The 13,620-nt window shown below is 40.7% G+C and overlaps 2 protein-coding genes across 3 annotated transcripts; one reads left to right on the top strand and one right to left on the bottom strand.

Annotated features, from left to right (window-relative positions):
- Positions 1-483: 483 nt before the first annotated feature.
- ogfod2 (2-oxoglutarate and iron-dependent oxygenase domain containing 2) lies at positions 484-5,853 on the bottom strand. Its single transcript, XM_084551416.1, has 7 exons — positions 5,637-5,853; positions 5,484-5,540; positions 4,176-4,286; positions 3,984-4,083; positions 1,974-2,098; positions 1,285-1,542; positions 484-1,194 (listed from the first exon to the last, which is right to left on the bottom strand). Exons 1-7 carry the CDS (start codon positions 5,769-5,771, stop codon positions 928-930), a joined length of 1,053 nt encoding a protein of 350 aa, XP_084407542.1. The 5' UTR covers positions 5,772-5,853; the 3' UTR covers positions 484-927.
- Positions 5,854-7,329: 1,476 nt separating this feature from the next.
- On the top strand, positions 7,330-11,881 carry LOC311493641 (gypsy retrotransposon integrase-like protein 1). Of its 2 annotated transcripts, none has more exons than XM_084552376.1 (8): positions 7,330-7,659; positions 8,189-8,382; positions 8,469-8,580; positions 8,672-8,786; positions 8,925-8,979; positions 9,044-9,301; positions 9,380-9,478; positions 11,183-11,881. In XM_084552376.1, exons 1-8 carry the CDS (start codon positions 7,491-7,493, stop codon positions 11,438-11,440), a joined length of 1,260 nt encoding a protein of 419 aa, XP_084408502.1. In that variant the 5' UTR covers positions 7,330-7,490; the 3' UTR covers positions 11,441-11,881. The 2 variants fall into 2 exon arrangements, with proteins under 2 accessions (XP_084408502.1, XP_084408501.1); XM_084552375.1 differs by having other exon boundaries at positions 8,672-8,810; positions 11,183-11,878.
- The last annotated feature ends 1,739 nt before the right edge of the window (positions 11,882-13,620 follow it).

The raw sequence follows: 13,620 nt of genomic DNA, 5'->3' as shown, positions 1-13,620 counted from the left end.
GGGACTGATGCAGTCACTGTGTTTGGAGAAGTTTTAAAAGCATCTGCTTTTTACCAGGTTTGCTCTGAACTGTATATTAAAAAGGAATTTATTTATTTTCTTGTATGATGTAAAGGATCCTTACAAAAAAGAAATATTTATCTGTATGGGGTAATTGTTGTGAAAATGTATCTTTATTATAAGCTATACATTGACAATGTGTAGTCATTGTAATTACACTAAGTATGTATAATGCCCTAGCTTATTGCTTGTGTGTACAGAGTTGATCCTAAGGCAGAAAGCACTGTTTTAGTAACCACGACTATTAGTTATGAGGTTGTAAAGCCCCCCTGTACAAATCCATGCTTTTTGTCGTATGGTAGCTTTTGCACATTTGTGTTTTGGTGTGTGTTTGAATATGCTATAGAGTGCATCTGATCCCACAGAACCAGCTCTCCTTCTCCCTGTTTCCCCCTCAGTTCAACATAGTGGCACATTAGCAGGAACAAAAAGAAACAACCAAAAGGCCCCAATGTTCTGAAAAGCATCTTTTAATTTGTAAGATGTAGCCGACAGGTTCACATTTGGGTTTTTACTAAAATTGTCTGTACGAGGAACATAGTTGACACTGACTGTGATACTTCATACATAACAAGAACTGACAGGATTTGTGTAATTAAACTTCCATTATTCCAAAATGTGACCGAGTGATTTCTTTCCTCAGATGTGTAGCATAAAAGTTTAATATTAGAAATGGATTTATGTGCAAAGACAATACTAAGATGATGTACTGCAGCGTCTGGCTCCTACATGGAACCCTAAATGATTATTATATTCATAGTACAAGAACCAAATATTAACCATTCCAATTTGGAATATGACCAAAAGGCATCATTATCATTAATTCAGTTTAATGCTTTCCTACTGTCATAAAAGCAGCTGAACACGTCACGTCAGCACGCACGAAATGTTCGGCAATGCTTCGGGTTGTTTGGTGAACCCGTCGGCGAAGCCCTCTCCTTCCACCAGTGAGGGCCTCCTGTTGCACATGGGGCACAGTTTGTTGCGTTCCTGTGAGGCCCTCATCCAGATGATGAGGTTCCAGCGCTGGCCGGAGGAGATGGGCAGGGCCCCGTGCATCTGCTGGCCCCGGTGAAGGAGGCCTTCGGTGGCCCGGTGCTCAACCTCCGAACACTCTGTCTCACTCAGCGGCACCTGAAGGAGGTAAGACAAAACACGACCGTCACACCTGATTTAGTAATTTTGTACAGTAGCAGGAGTAAGAGCATTATAGTAAGGTATCACCTGTCTCATGTCACCAAAATAAAGGTTGCCCTCAGTGAAGTCCTTGCCAAGAGAAACATTAAGGGTGACCTCTGCGTTGTCGTAGTGATAGCTCAAATCCAGGTCCTCATTCATGTCATACTTGACGACAAAGGCCTTGTGGCTGTCCAGACAGCGCCCCCCACAGTCAGGGTACAGGAGAGAGGTCAGCGGGCGCAAGTACTGCTCACGGAGAGGTGTGAAGAAGCCCTCGTCGAAGCCCAGCTCATTGAGGAGAATCTGGGAAGAGAGAAAATGAGAAGAATGCCATGAATAACATTAACAGTTTCTAAATGATGTAGGCCTTGAGGTTCACTCCCCAGCCTTCTCATTACTGCACATATTTAATCTAAGCTCTTCATGACTTTTAAACAGTCCTTATTAAAGGGTCTGGCTGAGGGGCTCTTTCATGGTTAAAAGCATGCAGTATACTCTCTGAAGTTTACAGTGAAATGACCCGTGTCTTATCCAGACATTCCTAGAAAATAATTGCATGCGGCTGCCTGGAATACCCCTCTCAAATATCATCTTCCACCACATTACAAGAGCAGCATGACCACAGTAAGTCAATCCCCGCAAGGTCATGACACAATAAAGATGAAAAATGTAAGACTGAGCAGTCATTAAATGGTGATTTAGGAGGTTCCATCCAGCAGAAATGGATCCATTACCCCGTAGTGGTTCATGGTGTTGGGCCTTCCTTTGGGGGCAGAGGACTGCTCAAAATGCTCCAGCTCCTCCACCAGCTCCTCACAGAAGCTTTTCTCAAATACGGGGAAGCGATAAACCCTTGGAGCTTCAATAGAGAAAGGAGAATAAATGAAGGATGCCTTGTGTACCATGATATAACTGTGATACCATAGTAATCAACATAAACAAATGAGAATACGGTGGAAACGGCGTAACAATTACAATATCACAGTACTGACAGTTCTGGTGTTTCTCATATTTAAGACAAACCTTATAGATTCCTGTCCTTCCTTAGCCTGGAAGCTAGCCCTTACACCTCCCACACATTTCTGTTGTGTAAAGTCAGTCTGGGGTCACTCTGTTGTGAACTGACAACGCCCCCACAATTGTTTGGGAGGGCTTTAGGTCGTGATGGACAGGAGAGTAACAGCGACTTAGTCATACTTGTCATCTGAGCGTCTTGGAGTTTGTTCACAACAAAATGGCTCTGATTGGTTGTAGGAACTGTGTAATTGGGTGTAAGACTATCCAGTATTCTCTGTATCAGTTGAAACACACAACATAGACAAAAATCCAAGTGGCACGTTACTGGACTCCTACTCATATAAAGAATTGGGTCTGATTACGTCAAGCTAATCGTTCCTCCATTTTAGCACCAATATTCCTCCATCACCCTTTCCAGTCTCTGTCCTTAGGTGTTTCTTATGAAGTCCAGAAGATGAACTTCAATACACTACAGAGGAAGTAGAGACGTCACATGAGGCCAAGAGGCCGTATTAAACATAATGAAGTTACTTGAATTCTTTATGCTGTGTTCAAGGCACAAACCACAAAATTATCATAGGCCAAGAGTGGCCCCCAACATTGTAGCCAACTCGCTGTTGAAATATTGACTGATAGGCGATGTCATCCTGGTCTTTAAAATGATCTTGGCAGACACACATAATTGGTTGATGCTTCACCGCGAGAGCGCTGAAAAAACCTTAAAGCCAGCTCAGCTTTGATTTGTAGCTCATCCTTCAGGGTGGACGTTAATTCATAGCTTCATATCCTTGAATTCCACTGACAATCACACTTGCACTTTAGCAGTAGTGTGAACACACTGCCTCAGTAAAAACTCCTTCAGTGCCAAATAGACTCACACACACATTTTTAGATTCAGTGTCATTCACACTCAAGTTCAATCACAAAGACTATCTTCTTCTTCCTTTTTGTCCTCTGCTGCTGTCATTTATCATTTCAGCTTTCAAATGCTGTGACTCGCCACCACTTTCACCCCTCTAGCATTCCTTTCTTCTCATCACCAGCACCAGTGTCTAGATCTTCATAAACTAAGCACAGCCTCTCCCCCTCTCTTTTGGGGCACAGTATTAAATAAAATATTCACTGTTCACTCAGAATGAGGTCCCTCCAGTTTGAAGCAACACTACTAAGTGTTCTTCAGTGTCAAAGTAAACATGCAAAAGTTGTCTATATGTCTGCAAAAAGGAGCTCCACATTCAGCATGCTCCCCAGTGACTTGGTCTCAGCAGAGTTTCAATATAGTGAAGCGTTCTACTGTATGGCAAGTAGTCTTAATCATGACAAAGTGTGCATGAAGTCACGACACAACATTGTCGGATGCTCACTATTGACGGACTGATGCGGCAAATAGTGGGTGGGCTTAACAGTACTCCTTACATTTGTCTTCCTTTACAGCCGGAGATCAGAAATCCCTGCAGTCTGTGCTAAAGATCTTTCTACAGAAGGCTTTTAGGTCTGTTTCTTAGTGGTTTTACACATACCAGGCCAGAGGTGTGCATGCATGAGAAGATTTTGCATTTTAATTTAGCATAAACACAGCAGTTTGTGTTTTAAGGAAGACTTTAGCTGACTCTTTTGCACAGGTTTTGGCAACCGGATTTAAAAAGACCAAAAGTGGGGGTGTTTCTTTGTATTCTTAGAAAGCTACTCATTCAAAATTGAAAAACTGACAGGAGTTTCCAGATTACCTGCCTCTTCTTCCAACAAGTCTAAGAGACCATCTTCACTGGCGTTGTCACTTCGACAGTATTCAACAATGTGCTTGAACTTCGACGCAAGGTAGGACTCCTGAGGGGGAGTTTGAGTGCAGATGTGTCTCAGCAGGGTGTTAATGACACATTATTAATGACGCTCTTAGCTGTGGCTGATGCAGTAACTACCTGCAGGTGGTAGACCTGAGGATGGAGAGGCTGGTACTTGTCTTTTATAGCAGCAGCTCTCTCGGCAGATGCCACATCCAGACGTCTTCGTCTGTCCACTTCCAGGTAAATCTAAACAGTTCAGTTACAGTTAAGTAGGGAATTAAAAGCAGACATTTCAAGTCAGTAATCACATGATCACAACTCAGTTAATTCTAGAATAGTTTGATCAATGAAATGGATCAAAACAGAGAAAAAAAAGTTCAGTAGTCTTCATGCAACTTTCAAACAAGACAGTGTGTAACACATCGGCCAACAGTAATATTTAACATAAACCAATGATATGAACAATTTTGGCATGGATGTGTTAGATACATACCGATTAAAGCAACCCGTCAGTGATCTCTTGAGGACAATAATTATAAAATAAAGACGCCGCTTCATATTTTAAGCTTGATGGGGGTTTTTTTTAAGCAAATGTAATGACTGGAATCCATGGAGATCACCAAAGATCACCACTGGGATTTGTTTTCCAGGCATTTACTGCAGCTTTCCTCATTTGTCGCTTGACTGTGGTTCTTTCAACCTTCAGTTTTGTCTTCAGCAATTGAAATGCTGCTCCATCAAGTTGAGATCAGGTGAATGGCCTCGCCATTTCAAAACGTTCTATTACTTTACCTTCAAAGGCTCCTGGCTTGCTTTCACAGTATGTTTGGGGTCGTTGTCATCTGTACCGTGAAACACTTTTCAATCAAGATTGCTTCATTTTGACTGAATTTGGTCTTTAGTCACATCATCTGGAAACAGCACATTGTCCCAGAGCCATTTGAAACCCTGCATGTTCATATATCACACCGCTTCCACAGTATTTTACAAATAACATTGGTTGTTTCAGATCATGAACCTTTCCACTTCCTTTCATTCTGATGGTACAAATTAATCTTCTTCTTCTTTCATCTGCCCAGAGAACGCTGTTCCATATCTACTCTGGCTTTATTATTATTTTTTATTTTTTTGGCAAAGTCTAATCTTGTCTTGGACCGTGATACGATCTACCTCTTGTAGAGTGTTCCTTACTTTGCTGGATGTTGTAAATTGAGTTGTTGTGTCTGTTGTCTCCTCTGGGAGTTCAGGCATTGTTATGTTGAACCAAACTGTTGGTTTGACCTCTTCCCTAATGTTCCTATATCTTTGACTGATTTGTTTTGTTTTTGCAGGTTTAGGGAAAACCTATTGAACTGGAACATGTGGTGGATTCAAGACAACAATTTACCAATGCAAATGCCACACTTTTTACCTGACTGTGTCCTGTTCAAAACACTTTCTTACCTTGTTGAGCACATCTTCATACTGTTGCTCCGTGGCACAACCAAGCCTCTTTAGCAGCTGCGCAGCAATAATATACAAACAACACACGCTTGTCAGTTTACAAACCCCCAATATCATTCTGTGCTTTTAATATCTAACTGACATCCAACTCACTGCCTGGTAGTCCAGTCTGAACTGCTGCTCAGAAACAAAGCGAACATGGAGTTTATAGTCCTCCAGGAAAATATTGTCAGTCATGAAGCAGCTACAGATATAAAACTGAGGCTTCCCGTTCCCCTCGTTTGACATTACTGACCGTGAAAATGGACTTACTTGACTAAAACACACAGAAAAACATAACAGCAGACTGAGACTGCCATATGTACTACGATATTCCAAAACAAACGGTTACTTCCGGTTTTGAGTCAGGACCTCCCCTGGCCCCGCCCCCGACGTTCAGAAGTGGTTCGGAACAAAGCGCGCCTACGAAATGTTTTGATTGTATTACATGCTCCATCATAGACTGAATAAATTATCCATAGACTATGCTAGAACCACGAAGGTTGTAAGCAGAGCCACGAAGCCCAAAACTGTCAAAGACGTTTGTGGAGTATGGTTGGCAGTATGGCACACTGAATAATTTGAGTTATGTTAGCACAATCAGTGACTGTAATAATCAAATCTATCATGTTCCAGTGTTGCTGTTGATGATCTGTGGAGATATTTTAAAACTAATTTTACAGTACACTGCAGATATAATTCTTAAACTTTGATTTAGGGGTAATTATAGATTTATTTACATAAATGTGATGTGACTGTATAATCTAGGAATTTCATTTTTTCACATGCCTTGTCACTGATAGTATTTAATAGAACACGTTTGAATGCCAGTATCTTCACTGTCAGAATCTGTTCCCCCGTCGAATTTTGTACTTTAAAACAAGGGGAACACATTCTGATGGCTATAGCCATAGTGTATTTACTGTTAGAATCTGTTTCCCTGTGCTGTACGACAGAGGGAAATTGGTTTATGCACCAAGAAAGTTGTTCAACAGGAAAACTGTGTTCTTTGTCTTGAATGTGTCCCAGAAAACTTACGTTTCTAATATTCAATAATTTCATTTTCCTTAAAAATATTATGTTCTTCTTTTCTACCGTCATAGTGACTTAGCAGCTTTTGTTAAATTAGCTTATACCTCCCCCATCTGGCCAAGTTGTGTAATTTCTATCTGCAAAGAAAACAATAACACAATATCACAATCTTCCTTAATGATCAATGATCAATGGTAATTTTCTCGCTGCGATGCTCCTCCGCTATAATACATTTCTACAACTCTAGATGCTGTGTCCTCATGCAGACACAAATCCTCCTCCTCCAGGTTTCGCACTGAAAGTTACAGCTCAGCTGCCACTCATAGTTAGAGGGACATCCTTAATCTAAGTTACTGTCACTTACACTGAGAACGTAGACTCCCTTTCCATTTCATTAGGTACACTAGTAAACACACGTGTATTCTAATACAACAGTCCTGGATTAAATATTAGTTTCTTGAAGGTTATGGTAATCAGCATTTGTTTGAAATAACAGAGAGCTATGGATTAAACTTCATTTGGATGCTGTGGTTTGCAGTACTATTATTTTTATATATATATACATTTCCTTTACTTTTTTAAATTTATTTTTATTCCAATACTTCTAATGCACGTAAGGGGGACCTCAGGTCGCCTTTCATTTCGTTGTACATCTACATTCTATTCTATTCTATTCTATTCTATTCTATTCTATTCTAAACTGTTAATAAAAACAAGTACCATTTGTGCCCAGAAGGGGGCACTAATAGAAAAAAAGAATACTGACCCCGTAAACGTAGAAGAAGAAAAGGAGGCGGGCCCACTCTGTAACAGTTGAGATCAGAGAGATGTTGCTGTATATACAGTCAATGATTTTGTTAGCAGTAGCTAGCACTGCTGCTGAATATGTTTAACTAGGTTTACAGTCCGCTTTGATAACTAGTAGTAGAGTCTGAAATGTTAAGCGTGGAGTCGTTGCAGGTGGCCGAGGAGGAGGTGGTTGAGTCCAGCTCCAACAAACTCGGTGACATTTATACGTTTGTGGCTAAAGGATGTTTTCCTCAGACGATGAATCCTTTACGAAAAAAGAACCTCAAAAGATACGCACAGAAATTTATCATTGACGGTAAGTGGGTAAATTTAATAGTTGAAAACAGACTGTATAGTAGTGCTCTTCTCCTGTAGCCATCTGTCGGCATCACCAACTTCCGGTCACAAAAGCTGCAAATTTAAAGTAAACTTACTTATAAGAAACTTTATATGGTGCCGGGCACACAGTATCATTTCAAAAGAAACATAAGGAGCCTGTAGAAAGTTCGGATTATTTAAAAGTAGTTCAATACAGCTAGCCTTATGTCAAAACCTTTTGTAAACCTTTGATGCTTGCTAATTTAGTTTGGTGGAAAGGGGTTATGGGAATAGGATTGAGTGGGTTTTGTTTGGTAAAGAGTATATATGCCGAATTGAAGAATGGACTTCAACTGCTTGCAGGAAGTCAAAAGTTATGGTAAACTTTGGTTTCTCCCTTTCCTAGCCAATAATACGACATTAAATGTGTACGTTTTTGAATGCAGTATGGTAGGATTTGTCTGCAGTCTATAGTAGTCCTCTGCTTGCAATAAAACACATTCACTTCATTCATGTCTGTGTTAAAGAGGGAAAGCTGTACTATGTGGGACCCAAGAAAGAAGAGAAGAGGGAGGTGGTGATTGAGGCAGAGAGGAAGAGGCAGATTTTTCTCGACTGTCACTTCGACGACATCGGCCATCACCTGGGCCAAAAGAAAACCGTCCACAGGATCCAGAGCAAATACTACTGGCTGGGGATCATCAAGGACGTGGTGGACTGGGTCCGTACTGTACATTATGACATGCATGGTGCCGTGTTAGTGTCAGTGGGACGTGATAATAATAACCTTTGTGACAACTTTTTCAGATTAAAGTATGTGAGACATGCCAGCACACTGAGAGGAGTAAAAACCTGGCAAGGACTGTGCGACCCATAAAAGTGGACGCTCCTTGGGATATTGTTGGGATTGACATTATAGGTATTGGCTTTGGTTCTTTTCATCAAATGATATCATTTCTACGGGATCATTTTTTTCCACACATCTGTCATGTTTCTCTTCTCTTCTTCAGGGCCTTTCCCAGAGACAGAGCAAGGCAACAAAAGTGTGATTGTTGTCATCGATTACTTCACTAAGTGGCCAGAAGCTTTTCCGGTGCAGAAGACAGATGCTCTGTCAGTTGCAAGGTGCATCTCTAAATGCATATACAGGTATAAATACTCCACTGTATGTATGTATTAATGTTCATGATCCTCTGTTAATGGTCCAGTGGTTTTAATTATGGGTCACTATGTTTAGTCTAACCATTGCTCTTCATTCATCAGGTTTGGTGCTCCTAAAACAATAGTGTGCACACAGAATGCAGACTTCTGTGACGAGGTGAGACAACAGGGACAAATTTATTCACAATTGAGATGTCATTTCTGATGAGGGTGTTTTCTAGGTGACAAAGCTGCTGTGCGAAAGGTGGAGCATCTTGCAGAAGGTTTCTCCTCTGGGCCAGCCTCAAACCAACCCGCTCCACGACTGCACGAGCCCTCTGCTGAAGGAAGCCATAGTGCAGATGGTAACCGAGAAGCAGACCGAATGGGATGACTTTCTGGACCCAGTGCTGTTACTGTTCAGGACCTCCACCAACCCCACGACCAAGTTCACCCCTTACTCTCTCATGTTCAACAGGGTAGCCAATTTACCAAACGAAGTGAGACCACAGGAAATAAGTCGTTTCTCACTGCGTTGTTTGTTTTCTGCTTATTAAATGTGATTTATTTTCTTCCAGACAACGCTGAGCCTACTGAACTGTGACGAGCCAGAGCAGGAGAAGGCCTCGACTTATATGAACATAATGCAGGAGCAGCAGAACTCTGTTAAGCAGCTGGTGAGTCACATGATTTTATTTTCCAGATCAAAAGAGATACTGGCGTTGGAGCTTAAATCTTTTAATGCACACAGACTTCAGGAATGGTGGTCCTCACATCTTCATGTTTAAAGTGACAGTCTTAAACATTTCACTTCTGGTTGTTTTGGAGACACCTGGTGGTGTAGTACTACAGGTAATACAATTCTAAGGGCAGCAAAATCTAATTATTGTTTGCTTTAATAAAGGAGTAAGGCAATAACTTCCATTATGGTGTGAGCAACCAGGAGGTTGATATTATGCATCCTGTTGCCTGCAGTTCTTCATCTGACAGCTCACTCTGTCTGTTGATCATAATAAAAATCACTTTTCACCAGTTAAATGCTTTTATATTGGTTAGGAAATATTTGGTTTTAGCTTTAACAGCAACATCTGGACCCCTTGTCATTTGATGACATTTGAGCATTTATATCCTGGAATGTTGCCAGATACACCCAGTTCATAATAATGTAAATATAAAAAATACTTCATCAGGCTCAGCCACCACTGATCTAACTAATTTGTCAATACACAGTGGCATAACAGATGTTTACTTAAATGAACATCTTTGAGATCACTTGTCACATGCCCTTATATACACTGACAGAGGTGGTATGATCATTTCTCCTATAAAGTGATCCTGTGGTGAAAACAACCATAGCCTTTAGGCTTCATTCTGAATTTAACGGTTTAAGAGTGATGAATGTTGATTTGGTCCACTTAAACTGAAGTGACACCAGTGATTTGTCTTTCAATTATTTACTGAAAACAAGTCAAATCTTATTGATTACAGAAAGAAAAGTATTTTTGAAATGATAAAAAGGCAGAAAGAGGTGTTAGATTATTTGGCATCTTGAAGATGATCCATACTTAAATGCCAGGATCTTTAAAGTCACCTTAATAGTTTTTTTTGTCCACTTATCAGCTGAACAAGCTGCAGATGCGGACATATACGTTAATTACCTTATTGACCCGCAGCGCCCGTTCAAAACATATCTGACTGTGGCTTGCAGTTTTTACGGGAACCACTCATCCATGCAACCAGCGAAAGATTGAAAGTGTGTCAGTCAGTGAGCCGTGGGCTGTGAAGGCCCACCGAAAACGTAATTGAAAGCAGTTGTGAACGTGCAGTCACTGCCCCCTGATGACAAAGGCCCGCTGAGGACGTCAGTGAAAATATGTTGAGAAAGTGTAACAGAAAACAATTTATAGCAACAGCATGAAGACCTCTCATCCAAATGACTTCACACCCGACACTGCGCTTCCTCAGGTCCCCGGTGATGCACCCACTGAGGGTGAAGTAGATTGGATCGCTGGTTGAAAAAGCAAATATGCAAACACACACAGAAGCAGACAGGGACTTCTTCACCCCTTCTCCTGAAATCACTGCAGAACACAAGAGAGTGAAGATGTGTGATGGTGTGTAAGAGGTGGAATCAGAGGAAATAGTCCATGCTTGTTCTGAGAGGAAATGCATTTATGGTCTGCATCACCACAATGTGTAGTCACGTTTTGGGTGAGGTACATGTGAGGCTACGCTGTACCCGCATTTAGAAGTAACGCTCAACCATATATCTAGCTTTAACACACATACATGCTTTTCTGTTATACATTTATCAAAACTGTTTTATACATTTGTTTTGTCTTGTCTTTACATCTCTTGTTACGTGTGTGTTTTGCTTCCAGGTGATAGCCAATATGAACGCAGCCTACAAACAGGAGAAGAAGAAGAACGCTAAACGCAGGACACACAGCATGCTGCCCATGACCTTTAAAATCTCAGATCCCCTATTTGTTGCAGGCGACTCGCCGTCTTCTAAAAAAGTGAAAGAGAGTTTGTATTTGTCTTTTCCTGTTGAGACGGTGCTGGCCACTGAACAAAGCAGCTCAGAGGACATAAAGGCGGACTTAGGCTATCACTTGGCTGAATCGGACGTCCACTGAAGAGGACATCTTAGGTTCAGAGGACCAGAGGATGACAGAGAAGAAAATTGAAATCTAGGTGTTGGTGAAATGCGCGCAATAGTGTTTTAATACATACACCAGCTGAAGGCGGTGTGGGCTGATTGAACTGGTCAAAGACACTTTAGTAACCCCTGGCCCAGATGTTGCTGAGCTCTTTTCCCCCGTTTCCCCACAGAAAGAGTTGTTTCCCATGAAATGAATGTTAACTTATTGTTTTCACTTTGTCATACAATCGATTTTTAAGCTACAATACTTGAGAATAAAAGTATTGTTTCATTTGTATGGACTTTGTGTGGTTTATTATGATGGGAAAATATATATATTTTGTTTAAATAAATGGATACAAATCAGGACACTCTTCTGTGTCCTTTATTAATTTAATCTACGTAATACCTGGTGTTATTTTATATTTGTGGACAAATCTTGAATGAATGCTGAAACTCAACTAAATTGTGGCAGAGACTGTAGCTATTTTGAATATTAGTCTGTTCCTGTGTATAACAAACTTATACCCTCCAAAAATGAAATGCCTGTAAGTCAGTCGATTTTGTTTTAATTGTATAGTAACAGTAATAAATAGTCTCAAGACACTTTACACAACCCAGAGACCGAAACTCCCAGAGTTGAATTAAGCACTAAACTAACACGTGGCACATCACTATCTACACTTAATAGCTTGTCTGACCAAGAGTCTTTTACTGAGATTTTATTCATTAATTCTTTGACTAAAAACAGCTGCCTGCTGTTGCCATGCCATTGAGAGCAGAAGGAGTCGGAACAAAACAAGAAAGCTGTGGTTTCTGAGAACTGACATTAAATGTGCTCTTTGTACAAACAGTGACTGCAGAATTGAGAGTAAATTCTCTGCAAGTTTGTCCCTACTGAGAGCCACTTTCATATTTCACAGTCATTTAAGTGTCAATATATAACATTATTGCATTCCATTTTAGAAGGAGGTGGGTGTTAATAGTTTGCAGATAAATATTCTTTATACATCCTACACATATATCCAAAAACAATGCTAAAAGAAGGGAACTGGACTTGCTGAGTTTTCTTGAAGACATTTTATCCAAGTAGCTTCTTTAATGGCAAATGACTGGTGGGGAGTTTAGTTTTTATTATTAGGAATGTATGTGAGTGGTGCCCACCAGAAACTCACATAGCTAGAGGCTGTTATTGACCCCGTGCTTGCCAGCAATTAGAGAAATATGTGAAGATTGGCCTGCTGTTTTTCTCTCAATTAGTATTGACCAGTTGGGCATGCCACTTTTAAAAAGTAATTAGTTATAGTTATTTGTTACTTCTCCCAAAAAGTAACTGAGTTATTAACTGAATTACTCCACTATAAAAGTAACTAGTTACCAGGGAAAGTAACTATTGCGTTACTTTAAAAAAAAGAAAAAAAAAGAATATGTTCAAATATGTCTAAGAATAAGATTTTTTTTCTGAGCGTAATGTACACTTCACGTGTACGTTCTTGCCTTTCACCTAGTATAGTGCCTATACTTCCACCTTGAAAACGGCAACTTTACCTCTGAATGCTCCGAACTCTCCATTGCTGCAGGCTATCTCTGATGGCTTGTGTGATACTGCTATGCGCGCATTTGTATGCAAACACCCCCCCCCCCCCCCCAACACCCCACGCAGAGGGGGGGAAAAAAACACCTTTGCAGCTCTTGTGGCTGGCTGACAGCGCAAGTAACGCACCACATTTAACTGTCGGTAACGGTAACGGCGTTGTAACGGAGGAAATAGTACTTAGTTACATTACTCGTTACTGAAAAAAATAACGCCGTTCGTAACGCCGTTATTCCCTTCACTGGTATTGACCCAGTGACCCATTTACAACCAGACCCTCCAATCTCTAGGTGTAAGTGTGAGTGAAACGTCTGGGGACAGATGTTAAGAGTACCTTAACTGTGAAAAACAGGACACCACCTGAGATTCCTGTTCATTAACTGAGAAAAACAGAAGGTTAAATTCCTCTAACTCCAGGTGAGAACTGGATTATTAACAAACCCCACTGAGTTGCAGGGATGCACCCCTCAAAAGATGTTCCTAATAAAAACTTAAATTCACTACCAATCATTTAGAACTTAAGAATTCACTTGGATGATGATGAAACAGCCCCGAGAAAACTCAAACAACTCCCGTCGTCT

The sequence above is a fragment of the Chelon labrosus genome, assembly GCF_963514085.1.
Source record: "Chelon labrosus genome assembly, chromosome: 9".
NCBI classification, from domain to species: domain Eukaryota; kingdom Metazoa; phylum Chordata; class Actinopteri; order Mugiliformes; family Mugilidae; genus Chelon; species Chelon labrosus.
Note: the sequence above shows the minus strand (reverse complement) of the source record. Positions and strands in the feature narration are given on the sequence as shown.

What these genes read in the sequence shown, in the direction of transcription:
- ogfod2 (XM_084551416.1), bottom strand. Translation starts at nt 5,771, where the DNA reads ATGTCAAACGAGGGGAACGGGAAGCCTCAGTTTTATATCTGTAGCTGC. An exon ending in ATGAAGATGTGCTCAACAAG is followed by an intron (nt 4,287 to 5,483) that starts GTAAGAAAGTGT and finishes TGAACTGTTTAG; the next exon opens with ATTTACCTGGAAGTGGACAG. An exon ending in ATTTTGGTGACATGAGACAG is followed by an intron (nt 1,195 to 1,284) that starts GTGATACCTTAC and finishes TACCTCCTTCAG; the next exon opens with GTGCCGCTGAGTGAGACAGA.
- LOC311493641 (XM_084552375.1), top strand. Translation starts at nt 7,491, where the DNA reads ATGTTAAGCGTGGAGTCGTTGCAGGTGGCCGAGGAGGAGGTGGTTGAG. An exon ending in ACAGAAATTTATCATTGACG is followed by an intron (nt 7,660 to 8,188) that starts GTAAGTGGGTAA and finishes TCTGTGTTAAAG; the next exon opens with AGGGAAAGCTGTACTATGTG. An exon ending in TGTTGGGATTGACATTATAG is followed by an intron (nt 8,581 to 8,671) that starts GTATTGGCTTTG and finishes TCTCTTCTTCAG; the next exon opens with GGCCTTTCCCAGAGACAGAG.